Genomic DNA, 13,339 nt, shown 5'->3' on the forward strand with positions numbered 1-13,339 from the left:
GGTCTACCAAAGCGGAGCACAAGCTTTGCCAATGCACTTTCGTCACGACAGTGGATTTTTTTTTTTTTTTTTTGAGCCTTCTCTGAAATTCACAATAATAGTAGAAATACGCTTTTTTACATTTTTAAATGGCTAAGTTGAAGCGATATGGGAAAATGGGGCACTTAGGCCTGGAATTTTCTATACAGTGTCGAGGAAGAGGAAAAGGTATGGACGAATCTGCTCATGCAGATCTGCTGGCTGTAAAAACAGGTCTGTAAGTCAGCTGATGTTGCCGGCGCCCCAGCTCGTTGATATCTCCGGTGTGTGGACTGCTCGGGACTTCGGCACTAGGGTAGGTGAGCCCAGATAAAGAGCGAGGGACGGAAAGCGTTCAGACTGAAAGCGGCTAATGAAGAGGGTGTTTTTCCTTACTCGTCTGGAGCTTCTGGTGCCCGCAGCCTACCCCTTCCTTTCCCTAATTTGAGCCTCAGAACCTCCACTCTGGCGGCAGGAGTTCGGTCCAGCCCACATTTTCCCATCTCAGTTTTGCCTCGGAAGCCTTCCTTAGTTTCACCCCTGATTTAAAAAAAAATTTTTTTAAGTGAGGAGAGAGAACTAAATTATCGGTTTGTTGAAACATAATAAGTTTAAATGTTGAGCCGATTGATACCAGAGCTAATGGTTTTTGTTTACCGAAAATATTGAATTTAAATAAGATTAGGCCGTAAACCTATTTCTGTAACTTTCAGTTCCCTGCTACAGTGTTCCTTTACTCTTTGTCTTCATCGTGTGTATTCAGTTAGCAACCTGTGTTTTTTTTTTTATTAACATGCTCGTGAAGAATTTCTTTTATTACTAGTTTTCATCTGCTGATCATCCTATGTTTATCAGATGCTGCGTATTTATTGTTAGATTAATCCTTATAATCTACGAATTAAAAGCATCCTCAGTGCCTAAGATGAGATCTGAAGAATGAGTAGTTGTTATCCAAGGAAAGAAAAGCGGTAAGAGTGCTCTGGTGTCACTTTTTCCACTTCAAAAAGGTTGGAAGTGGAAGGAGAGGTTTAGTATTGAAAGGAGTTCAGTATGACTGGAAAATTGTGAATTTGTGTGTTGGTGAGGAGGGGTACAGGTGCTGGGAGAAAAAGTCTGGAGATATAAGCAGAGACATGGTAAACTGGATTAAGGAGTTTGCATTTTTTAATGTAATTATTTATTTTGAGAGCGACCATGCGAGTGGAGTAGGAGTAGAGAGAGGGAGGAGAAAGGATCCCAAGCAGGGTCCTCGCTATCAGCAGAGAACCTTTGGGTGGTAGGGCTTGATCCTGGGAACAGGGAGATCATGATCTGAGCGAAAACTAAGAGCTGCTCCCCCGAGTGAGCTACCCAGGCGCCCCAAGGAGTTTGAATTTTATCCTGAGAGCAATAGAATATGATCAAAGGGTGTTAAGCAAATGAGCAACATAATCAGATAGGCGCTTTGGAAAAATTACTGTAACTTTAGCATAGAGATAGTGTGAAAATTGTTCTGATGGTGAAAAGCCTAGAGATAGGGAACCTAGTAAGGAGGCTGATAAATAAATCTTGAATTGGTGTTGATTCTTACTCTTTTTGGCCAGATTTTCTTCTTTTTGAAAAGTGTCCAGTTTGCCTTTTGGGATATCCTGTACTTTTTTTTTTTTCTTGTATGTCTTTTCTACATGGAAATCTTTCCAACACCATCTTTCTTCTATGTCCGATAAAATCACATATCTAAGATCTTCAAGATCACTTCTTAGTCCCTGATCTATTTCTTTGACTTGGTATTCCCCATTGTTTCATAAGCTCTGTGTCTACCCATTCATCTCTTTCTAAGCATCTTCTCTGCTCTTCTCTCCATGTTCTTCCCTTATTCTTGAGAACCCTGCCCCAGAATGAAAAATACTTTATTGGCATAATGGTTTTTTCCCCCTAAGTGAAGTTTAAAAGGAGCTTTTTTCCTTAAAAAAAAAAAAAAAAGAAAAGAAAAAGAAACACATCATTTTCTTCATGAAGATGAAAATGCAGGAATAAAGGTAGGAAAACCTAGAATAATAAGCTTCGAGTCACACAAACATAATCAGTGAGTGGTGGAATATTTTCTTAGAGGTAGTATGATGTAATGAAACATGATTTTTGTGATTTACAATCTGATGGATTTTGGTTTGTTTGTTCTATAGAAACCCTGCGAAAGAAGATGAAGAAAACCAGAGAAAGAGTCTACAACAGAGAGAGGGAATTTGTGTATAAATTCAAAGTAGGAACTCAATGCTTAGAACTGAGGGTACCTCTCAAATTTCCTGTTCAAGAGAATGCGAGTCATTTACATGGACGTCTGATGCTGCTGCACAGTTTACCATGCTTTATAGAAAAAGGTGAGGACTGATTTTTGTAATACAACTTTATTTTCCTATTATCTCTTTCCTTTGACATTTCATATTAGAAAGAATAAGCCTGAGAAGCTTGAAACCACAATAAAATATGAAGTTTTTAACTGCTTCCAAGAATAAGAATATTCCCCAGATCTTTGTTTTATTGTTTTTTTCTGTACCCCTTGAGTTGTTTAAAAGGCAGTTTAGTATAAAAATTAATTTACAGGGGTGTCTGGATGGTTCAGTCTGTTGAGTGTCCAGCTTTGGCTCAGGTCATGATCTCAGGTCATGATCTTGCAATTGGTGAGTTGAGGCCCCTCATCGGGCTCTGTGCTAACAGCTCAGAGCCTGGAGCCTGCTTCAGATTCTGTGTCTCCTTCTGTCTCTGCCCCTCCCCTGCTCATGCCCTGTCTCTCTCTCTCTCTCTAAAATAAATAAATATTTAAAAAAATTAAGGGGCACCTGTGTGGCTCAGTCGGTTAAGCATCCGACTTCGGCTTAGGTCATGATCTCAGGGTTCATGAGTTAATAAAGCCCCGCGTCGGGCTCTGTGCTGACAGTGTGAAGCCTGAGCCTGCTTCAGATTCTGTGTCTCCCTCTCTCTCTGCACCTCTCCTTGCTTGCTCTCTCTCTCCCTCTCTATTTCTGTCAAAAATAAAACATTAAACATTTTTTCTTAATTAAAAAAAATAATATAATGAAAACTCAGTTACAAAGTCTGGGTTAGAATGCTTCACATCTTAATTTAGTTGGGTGGATTCATTTCAGCTATCCCTGATTATGATACAGAACTGTATTCCCAAATGCATTGCCCTTTTAATGATCTGGTCCTCAGTTCCTGAGATGTCATGGGAGAGAAGATATACTAATCTTTGAAAAATTTGTACTTACCTAAATTAATCCCATAGGCATCGGTATTAAACCATTTTAAAAGGTCTGTGTTCTATCTCACAGATGAGGAAAAAATTTTAAATTGAGAATATGTTGAATCATGAAAAGTTAGACTTAAAAGGAAACCTAGGAACTATCTAGCACAGTCTCATTGTACAAATAAGGAATCTGGTGCATTGAAATGTTAAATTGTTTGCCTAAGGCAGTAGTTCTCAAAAGCTATTCCCTGATCAGAATCTACAGCATCACCTGGAACCTTGTTACAAATGCACATTCTTGGGCCTCACCCCATTCTTGTAGAATCAGACACTCTGGGGGTGGCATGCAGCAATCTATTTCAGTAAGCCCTCCAGGGAATTCTGATGCATGCTAAAAATTGAGAACCACTGGTCTACAGTTACAAACATAATGACAGAGTCAAGACCAGAACACAGGTATCCTGATTTCTATCCCTGTTGCGTTTCCATTATATTATCTCTAAGTAGTGTCTCTAAAATTGAAATTGCAGGGGCGCCTGGGTGGCTCAGTCGGTTAAGCGTCCGACTTCAGCTCAGGTCACGATCTCGCGGTCTGCGAGTTCGAGCCCCGCGTCAGGCTCTGGGCTGATGGCTCAGAGCCTGGAGCCTGCTTCCGATTCTGTGTCTCCCTCTCTCTCTGCCCCTCCCCCGTTCATGCTGTGTCTCTCTCTGTCTCAAAAATAAATAAACGTTAAAAAAAAATAAAATAAAATAAAATAAAATAAAATTGAAATTGCAGATCATCCCAATTAAATTAGTTTTAATATGCTAATCATTCAATTTCTCTTTCAAATAATATAACTATATAGGATATAAATGTTTTTCATTTAAATACAGTAGCCTTCAGACCCTCAAAATCTGTAGATTTTCCTTTATATGCTTTTACCTGCTTGGTTTCAGATGCAAGCTTGATAAAAGAAAATTTCATGTTGGAACACCTAGCCAAGTAAAATGTTCCCTGTTCATGTCTGGATTTTGCTTATGTTGGTATTTTTTGTCCATGTTGCAGACTTAAAAGAAGCTCTGAGCCAGTTTATAGAAAAAGAATCCCTCAGAGATTATGATAGAGATGCTGAAGCATCCCTGGAAGCTGTGAAATCAGGCGAAGTTGATTTACATCAGCTGGCCAGTACGTGGGCCAAAGCTTATGCTGAGGTGAGAAAATAGATCAGATTGCAAATTTCAGGGATTATCTGGACTTTGATGAAGATTATTAAATTGCTAAAGTAATACTGAAACAATTGTAGAATCCTTTTATCTCGACATACAACACTTTATTTCATAATGTACAATATAAATTGATGATCATGTGCCTCTTTTCTGTATCAGGTGAGCACTTACGACACAATACTTTATGTAATGCCTTTGTAAAAGAGGAACTACTTTTGTATTTCTAACCAGCACAGGGTTGGCAGAGTTAGTGATTAAAAATACAGGGCACTCACATGTTCATAGATGGATGAGTGGATAAAGAAGATGTGGTATATATACGTAATGGAGTATTACTTGGCAGTGAAAAAGAACGAAGTCTTGCCATTTGCAACTACATGGATGGAACTAGAGGGTATTATGCTAAGCAAAATTAGAGAGAGACAAATATCATATGACTTCACTTGTATGAGGAATTTAAGATACAAAACAGATGAATATAAGGGAAGAGAAGCAAAAATAATATAAAAACAAGGAGGGGGACAAAACATAAGACACTCTTAAATATGGAGAAACAAACAGGGTTACTGGAGGGGTTGTGGGAGGGGGGATGGACTAAATGGGTAAGGGGCGTTAAGGAATCTACTCCTGAAATCATTGTTGCACTATATGCCAACTTGGATGTAAATTTTAAAAAAATAGATTTAAAAAAATACAGGGTACCCAATTAAATCAGAATCTCAAAGAATGAATTATTTTTTAGTATAAGTATATCCCATTAATATATGGAACATACTTACAGTAAAATTTATTCTTTGCTTATCTGAAATTCTAATTTAACAGAGGTAACCTGTATTTTATCTGGCAACCTTAAACTAACAGGGGTAGCTCATTTTAAGCTTTGATTTACTTTTTTTTTTTAGCTTTGATTTACTTTTGTCTTTTCATTTATCCTCACTGTTGTGTTACATAACGTCATCATTTTCCATTTAAATAATATATCTTATTTTCATAAAGTCTTACTACTTTACTACTGAGAAAGAACACCAGGACCACTTACACTATGATAGGGTAACAACATACCATCAGTGCAAGATGCATTCTGATTTCCGAGAGTGGTAATGTAAAAACATATGCACCTTGGAGTTGATGAGGTATAGTATGGTGAGAACCTACTGTATGCCAGGTGCTGTGCCAGCTATCAGACATAAAACAGTGCATAAGACAGACACAAAATGAAATTTCCGTTTTAGTTAGCCAGAAACAGAACTATGTATACAGATAAATTCAGTAATTGTAAAGTATAATGAGTGAATTACATCCCAGTGTAAGTAATGTGGTGTATGAGAATTTGAAAATCAGTTTTATGGGGTCATGTTTTGTTATTCGAAGCAGTTTGCTTCATGCCCATTATGGTGTCCTAGTTTACTTAAAAGGTGACGCTATTTACATGTATTATTTTAAATGTTAAGAATTGTTCCATTAAAAAAATATATGCAGGGGCGCCTGGGTGGCTCAGTCGGTTAAGTATCCGACTTTGGCTCAGGTCATGATCTCGCAGTCCGTGAGTTCAAGCCCCGTGTCAGGCTCTGTTTTGACAGCTCAGAGCCTGAAGCCTGTTTCAGATTCTGTGTCTCCCTCTCTCTCTGACCCTCCCCCCGTTCATGCTCTGTCTCTCTCTGTCTCAAAAATAAACGTTAAAAAAAAATTTTTTTTTAATAAAAAATAAAAAAAGATATGCATGTTATAAGTATTATTTAAAGAAATCTAATCTTTCTGCTGATGAAAGGATAAAGCTGTAAGATGTATTAAAAGAGTAATTCTGGGGGCACCTGGGTGGCTCAGTCAGTTGGGTGTCCAGCTTCAGCTGAGATCATGATCTCATTGTTTGTGAGTTTGAGTCCCACGTTGGACTCTATGCTGACAGTTCAGAGCCTGGAGCCTGTTTCAGATTCTGTGTCTCCCTCCCTTTCTGCCCCTCCTCCACTCACACTCTGTCTCTCTCTGTCAAAAATAAATAAACATTAAAAAAAAATTTTTTAGGGGCGCCTGGGTGGCTCAGTCGGTTGAGCGTCCGACTTCAGCTCAGGTCACGATCTCGCGGTCCGTGAGTTCGAGCCCCGCTTCGGGCTCTGGGCTGATGGCTCAGAGCCCGGAGCCTGCTTCTGATTCTGTGTCTCCCTCTCTCTCTGCTCCTCCCCCGTTCATGCTCTGTCTCTCTCTCTCTATCTCAAAAATAAACATTAAAAAAAAAAAATTTTTTTAGAGAATAATTTCGGGGTGCTTGGGTGGCTCAGTCAGTTAAGTGTGCAACTTCAACTTAGGTCATGATCTCGCAGTTTGTGGGTCCAAGCCCCGCATCAGGCTCTGTGCTGACAGCTTGGAGCCTGGAGCCTGCTTCAGGTTATGTGACTCCCTCTCTCTCTGCCTCTCCCTCGCTTGCATGCTCTCTTTCTCTCTCTCTCTCTCTCTCTCTCTCTCTCTCTCTCTCTCTCTCTCTCAAAAAAAGATAAACATTTAAAAAAAATTTTTAAGGAAAAAAAGAAATAAAAAGAGTAATTCCACTAAACTTGTTCAAGCTGTATTTTTTGTATGTCTGAAATGTGTTGGGTACACAGCTGAGGATAAGTCTTTGCCTTCAAGGAGTTTATAATCTAGTAAGAAGAGACAAAGAAATCTCTAGCCTATAACACTGTGCAGTCAGTGTTAGGATAAATACTGTGGGAGCATGTGTGGAAGTTAGGGGAAGAATGAGTGGTCAAGAGTTCTTGAAGAAAGCAGTCAATCTCTCCACTAGGATCACTATTGGTTTGATACAAAATCTGGAAGCAGATCCTCTTCTATCCCTGATTTTGTGTAACTAAAGAGAAAACTTCCCAATGGTAAGTCAATAGGGCTTATGTGTTGAAGTTTATCTTACTATTTTTTTAAAGTTTATTTTTATTTATTTTGAGAGAGAGAGAGAGAGCATGATCAGTGGAGGGGCAGAGAGGGAGAGAGAGAATCCTAAGCAGGCTCTTTGCTATCAACGTGGAGCCTGAGGCAGGGCTCAGTGCCATGAACTGTGAGATCCTGACCTGAACTGAAACTGAGAGTCGGACACTTAACTGACTGAGCCACTTTGGTGCCCTGAAATTTATATTATTATTTTTAAAAACTACCATATTTACTAATTTATGGTTTAATCTTATTCTTCTGCACATTAGCCATTCTAAAAACAGGAATTTGACTATCTTCCAGGTGAATGATCATAACAACAGTAATATTAATATAACAAAATAAGAACAGTTTATACTGACTCATTTAATCACAAGAGTTCAGATTTACATTGAATTAAAATCAACAAGCCTCAACTGAGCAAGTACTCTGTTCTCCCCCTGTGCAAATTGAGTAGATACCTAGCACCTCTTGTTATATAGAGTTCAGCTTTCTAGCAATGCCAAACTTCCAGAAGTATAGTTGCTTGTTTGTTTTTATTTTTTAATTTTAATTTTAATTTTTTTATGTTTATTTTTGAGAGAGGGAGTATGTGAGCAGGGAAGGAGCAGAGTGAGAGAGAGACACAATCTGAAGCAGGCTCCAGGCTCTGAGCTGTCAGCACAGAGCCTGACCACGGGGCTCAAACCCACGAACTGTGAGATCATGACCTGAGCCAAAGTAGGATGCTTAACTGACTGAGCCACCCAGGCGCCCCTGTTTTTAAAGAATTAAGGAAAGATAGAGAAAAGAAGCTAATTCTAACAGTAAAAAAAGAAGGGAAAAAAAGGAAGTATTGACAGGAAAGTGAGAAGAGCCAAATATTGTTGTACCCACTGGATGTATTTGGGCTGTCACTAGCTGTGAAAATTACAAGCCGAACAGCTCAATACAAGCTCAAGAAATGTGGGTATCAGCAAAGAAAAAGAAGGAACTGAAAATGAAAGGGGAACTATGTTGCAGATTGCCAAAGGGCCTGCAGAGGTTAGAAGCCTCGGTACTGTGGAGACCAGAAGGATCATAGCGTGACTCTGATAGTGGAAGCAGAATGGAGTAGAGGACAGGACAGAAGGGGGCTGATGCATCTCTGCCATATATGGGTAAACACTATTTCAGTAACCTGAGAAGAATAACTGGACCATCAATAAAGAGATAAAATGGCCGAATGTTTATGGTAATACCAGTTACTTTGGTTTATGAAGGAATGAACTGCATTTACTGTGAGTGGATTTACTAGATATTTCAGTTGCGGAGATATTTAAATCATGAGACTTTTACATTAACCACCTTTTGACAAAGATCTTTAAAAAATGTAGTACAAGGGTGCCTAGTGGGCTCAATCGGTAGAGCATGTGACTTTTGATCTCATGGTCATGAGTTTGAGGCCCATATTGGCTGTAGAGATTACTAAAAAAATAAACTTAAAAAAATTTTTAATAAAAAACATAGTACACAATGGGGCGCCTGGGTGGCGCAGTCGGTTGAGCGTCCGACTTCAGCCAGGTCACGATCTCGCGGTCCGTGAGTTCGAGCCCCGCGTCGGGCTCTGGGCTGATGGCTCGGAGCCTGGAGCCTGTTTCCAATTCTGTGTCTCCCTCTCTCTCTGCCCCTCCCCCGTTCATGCTCTGTCTCTGTCTGTCCCAAAAATAAAAAAAAATAAAAAAAAAAAAACAAAAAAACATAAAAAAAAAAAAAAACATAGTACACATTTCCTTGTGATTTCTTAAGCACAGTATATAAAATTCAGCTCTAACTTCTTGTTGACTCTGAGTCATCATTATAAATGTAAGTAATTCCCTGTAGGGAATACCATGAGGCATTGCTGCAAGAGAGGACTATGTGTCCTATCACAGCACAGATGTACTGAACATGCTGCTGTTATAAAAGGAATTTTCACAGTGGGGACCATTGCCCCTGATAACACAGCTGTGCTTTCATATGTGCTTACCTGGTAGAGGACGTTCTGATGGTCTACCAAAATGTGTGTGACTGTAAGTCCTACTTTGTACAGTAATTCTATTTTCTTCTGTGTTTCCTTATCTACTGTCAGGATTAGTTGCTGGTCATCTTGTTCTCCTTCCAGCCTCCAAACATCTTATTATATTGCTTTTCCTAATCACTGCAGTATCTTTTGCTATTGCATTAATTTTTTAAATAATGGGAAGTAAGCCTGGATAGATCAGGAAAGCCAAACAGAGCAAACTGTTGACAAAATTGTACAGTTGGCTATTTTTGGTGGTGCCCTATCTTCCATTTCAGTATTCTCTTCTTAAGTCTCTTTGTATTCATCCATTCATCAAATGTGTACTGAGCATCTATTAGATATCAGATACTGTGTTGGCACTTGGGGTTAGCAAAAACAAAATAGACATAGACACAATTCTTACCTTCATAGAGTTTACAGGCTGACAGCAGACAGATAGATATGCAAAATTAAAAGGAAGGGAATATATTAAGTGCTACGGTAGGGGGCAGAGTGTGAGGAAAGCACAAAGCAGGTACACCTATTTTAGTCTACAGAACTTCAGGAAAGCTTCCCACAGGAAAGAGAAACTGAGTTAAGACCTGAAAGATTAGTTAGAAATAGGTGGGTGAAAGGTATATGGTGGGAGAGTGGAGAAAGAATGTCCTGGGTAGAAGGTAAAACATAAAGTCCTGGAGGTGAGAGAGCCCATGGCACATTAAAAAAGCTGAAAGAGGAGCGCCTGGGTGGCTAAGTCAGTTGAGCATCCAACTTCGGCTCAGGTCATGATATCGCGGTTCATGGGTTCGAGCTCCACATCAGGCTCTGTGCTGACAGCTTGGACCCTGGAGCCTGTATCAGATTCTGTGTCTCCTCTCTCTGCCCCTCCCCCACTCATGCCCCCCCCCATAAACATTAAAAAAAAAAGGGGGGGGCAGGCGCTTGGGTAGCTCAGTCAGTTAAGCGTCCAACTTCAACTCAGGTCATGATCTCTCAGTTCATGAGTTCAAGCCCTACATTGGGCTCTATACTGACAACTCAGAGCCTGGATCCTGCTCCAGATTGTGTCTCCCTCTCTCTGCCCCTCCCCTGCTCACGCTCTGTCTCTCAAAAATAAATAAATGTTCAAAAAATTTTTTTTAATTTTTTTTAAAGAAAAACTGAAAGAAGTTCAGAATGGCTAGGAAAGAGTCTTACAAGACATCTTGAGTTTTGTCTTTTTTTTTTTTTTAATAATTTATCGTCAAGTTAGTTAGCATACCATGTATACAGTGTAGTCTTGGCTTCGGGACTAGATTCCCATGATTCATCACTTATATACAACACCCAGTGCTTATCCCAACAATGCCTTCCTCAATGCCCATCACCCATTTTCCCCGCCCCCCAACTCCCCACCCCCATCAACCCTCAGTTTGTCTTCTGTATTCAAAAATTTCTTATGGTTTGCCTCCCTTTCTGTTTGTAACTTATTTTTCCTTCCCTTCCTCTATGGTCTTCTGTTAAGTTTCTCAAATTCCACATATGAGTGAAAACATGATATCTGTCTTTTTCTGACTGACTCATTTCACTTAGCATAATACCAGTTCCATCCACGTTGTTGCAAATGGCAAGATTTCATTCTTTTTCATTGCCAAGTAGTATTCCATTGTATTATACCCCATCTTCTTTATCCATTCATCAGTTGATGAACATTTGGGCTCTTTCCATAATATGGCTATTGTTGAAAGTGCTGCTATAAACATTGGGGTACATAGGCCTCCACAAATCAGCACTCCTGTATCCTTTGGATAAATTCCTAGTAGTGCTGTTGCTGGGTTGTAGGGTAATTCTATTTTTAATTTTTTGAGGAACCTCCACACTGTTTTCCAGAGTGGATGCACCAGTTTGCATTCCCACCAACAGTGCAAGAGGGTTCCTGTTTTTTCACATCCTCGCCAACATCTGTTGTTTCCTGAGTTGTTCATTTTAGCCACTCTGACCAGTGTGAGATGGTATCTCAGTGTGGTTTTGATTTGTATTTGCCTGATGATGAACAATGTTGAGCATCTTTTCATGTGTCTGTTGGCCATTTGGATGTCTTCTATGGAAAAGTGTCTATTCATGTCTCCTGCCCATTTCTTCACTGGATTATTTGTTTTTTGGGTGTTGAGTTTGGTAAGTTCTTTACAGATTTTTGATACAACCCTTTATCCGATATGTCATTTGCAAATATTTTTTCCCATTCCATTGGTTGCCTCTTATTTTTGTTGATTTTTTTCCTTCACTGTGCAGAAACTTTTTATCTTGATGAGGTCCCAATAGTTTGTTTTTGCTTTTATTTCCCCTGCCTTTGGAGATGTGTCAGGTCAGAGGTTGCTGTGGCTGAGGTCAAAGAGGTTGTTGCCTGTTTTCCAGAATTTTGTTTCCTGTCCTACATTTAGGTCTTTCATCCATTTTGAATTTGTTTTTGTGTATGGTGTAAGAAAGTGGTCCAGGTTTATTTCTTCTGCATGTTGCTGTCCAGTTCTCCCAGCACCATTTGCAAAGAGACTTGTCTTTTTTCTAGTGGATACTCTTTCCTGCTTTGTCAAAGATTAGTTGGCCATATATTTGTGGTTCGAATTCTCGGTTCTCTATTCTATTTCATTGGTCTGTGAGTCTGTTTTTGTGCCAATACCATACTGTCTTGATGATAACAGCTTTGTAATATAGCTTGGAGTCCAGAATTATGATGCCTCCAGCTTTGGTTTTCTTTTTCAACATTGCTTTGGCTATTTGGGGTCTTTTGTGGTTCCATACAGATTTCGGGATTGTTTGTTCTAGCTCTGTGAAGAATGCTGGTGCTATTTTGATTGGGATTGCATTGCATGTGTATATTGCTTTTGGTAGTATTGATATTTTAATAATATTTGTTCTTCCAATCCATGAGTATGGAATGTTTTTACATTTCTTTGTGTCTTTTTCAGTTTCTTTCATAAGCTTCCTGTAGTTTTCAGCACACATATCTTTTACCTCATTGGTTAGGTTTATTCCTAGGTATATGATGGTTCTTGGTGCAATTGTAAATGGGCACAATTCCTTGATATCTCTTTCTGTTGCTTCATTATTGGTGTATACAAATGCAACTGATTTCTGTACATTAATTTTATATCCTGTAGCTTTGCTGAATTCATGTATCAGTTCTAGCAGTTTTTTGTTGTCTTTTGGGTTTTCCATGTAGAGTATCATGTCACCTGTGAAAACTGGAAGTTTGACTTCTTTGCCAATTTGGGTGTGAGTCAAGATGGTGGAGAGAGAGGGGTTGGAATGTCTCTCAACCCTCAACTCAAACACAGCAGTATTGAAGTCAGAACACTTGGAATACCAGGAATCCAGGCTATAGAGTGACAGAAAGATATCCACAGGTGGAAAGAGACAGGCTGGCAGGACAGAGGTGTGTATTTGTGAATTGGGAGACATAAAACAGGTGGTGTAGGCACAGAGGAGCGGGGGAACCCCTTTGGTAGAGAAACAAAAGGAAGAGAAAGAGAGGCTGTGACAGTGTGGGATTGTATTTGGACAAGAGAAAAACCTCCCTGGACCACAGACTGGGGAACAAAAAATACAGAGAGAGCCAGTGTCTACTTTGCAAATAGCCTTAGGAGTGAATATCAGAGTTTTCAGGGTTGTTCAACTTTCTCCAGACTGGAGCTGCTGCCTGTGGGAGAGGGAGCCAGTCCCAGGGCTCAGTATCAATCTCAGGGGCACCTTGGGAGAGGACAGTCCCCTTCCTTGAGTTTTGTCTTTATGCTAAAGGTAATGAGCAGCTTTGAAAGAGTTTAGCAGAGTGAGATGATCATATTTGCGCTTCAGGAACATAGTTCAGTGCATTAGTGTAAAGAATTTATACTGCAAGGGGAAAAATTGGAATAAGTTGGAAGACTATTGTATTTAGGGAAGAAATGATGAAAGCTTTGTCTGGAATAGCAGTAATGGAGTTGAAAAGAAGATAA

The 13,339-nt window shown here is 39.5% G+C and overlaps 1 protein-coding gene across 4 annotated transcripts in view; it reads left to right on the forward strand.

Moving 5' to 3' along the window:
- Window positions 1–248: 248 nt before the first annotated feature.
- Window positions 249–13,339, forward strand: part of C8H12orf4 (chromosome 8 C12orf4 homolog) — a 47,017-nt gene continuing 33,926 nt past the window's right edge. For 2 of the 4 annotated variants that reach the window (XM_058743974.1, XM_058743977.1), the window contains exons 1-3: window positions 249–334; window positions 2,181–2,375; window positions 4,290–4,435. In XM_058743974.1, coding sequence (XP_058599957.1) covers window positions 2,198–2,375; window positions 4,290–4,435 — 324 coding nt within the window. In that variant the 5' untranslated portion in view covers window positions 249–334; window positions 2,181–2,197. Of the gene's footprint in view, window positions 335–891; window positions 987–1,670; window positions 2,037–2,180; window positions 2,376–4,289; window positions 4,436–13,339 lie in introns of those variants that run through there. The other 2 variants (XM_058743976.1, XM_058743975.1) reach the window with 2 other exon arrangements.

The sequence above is a fragment of the Neofelis nebulosa genome, chromosome 8, assembly GCF_028018385.1.
Source record: "Neofelis nebulosa isolate mNeoNeb1 chromosome 8, mNeoNeb1.pri, whole genome shotgun sequence".
Classification (NCBI taxonomy): Eukaryota; Metazoa; Chordata; class Mammalia; order Carnivora; family Felidae; genus Neofelis; species Neofelis nebulosa.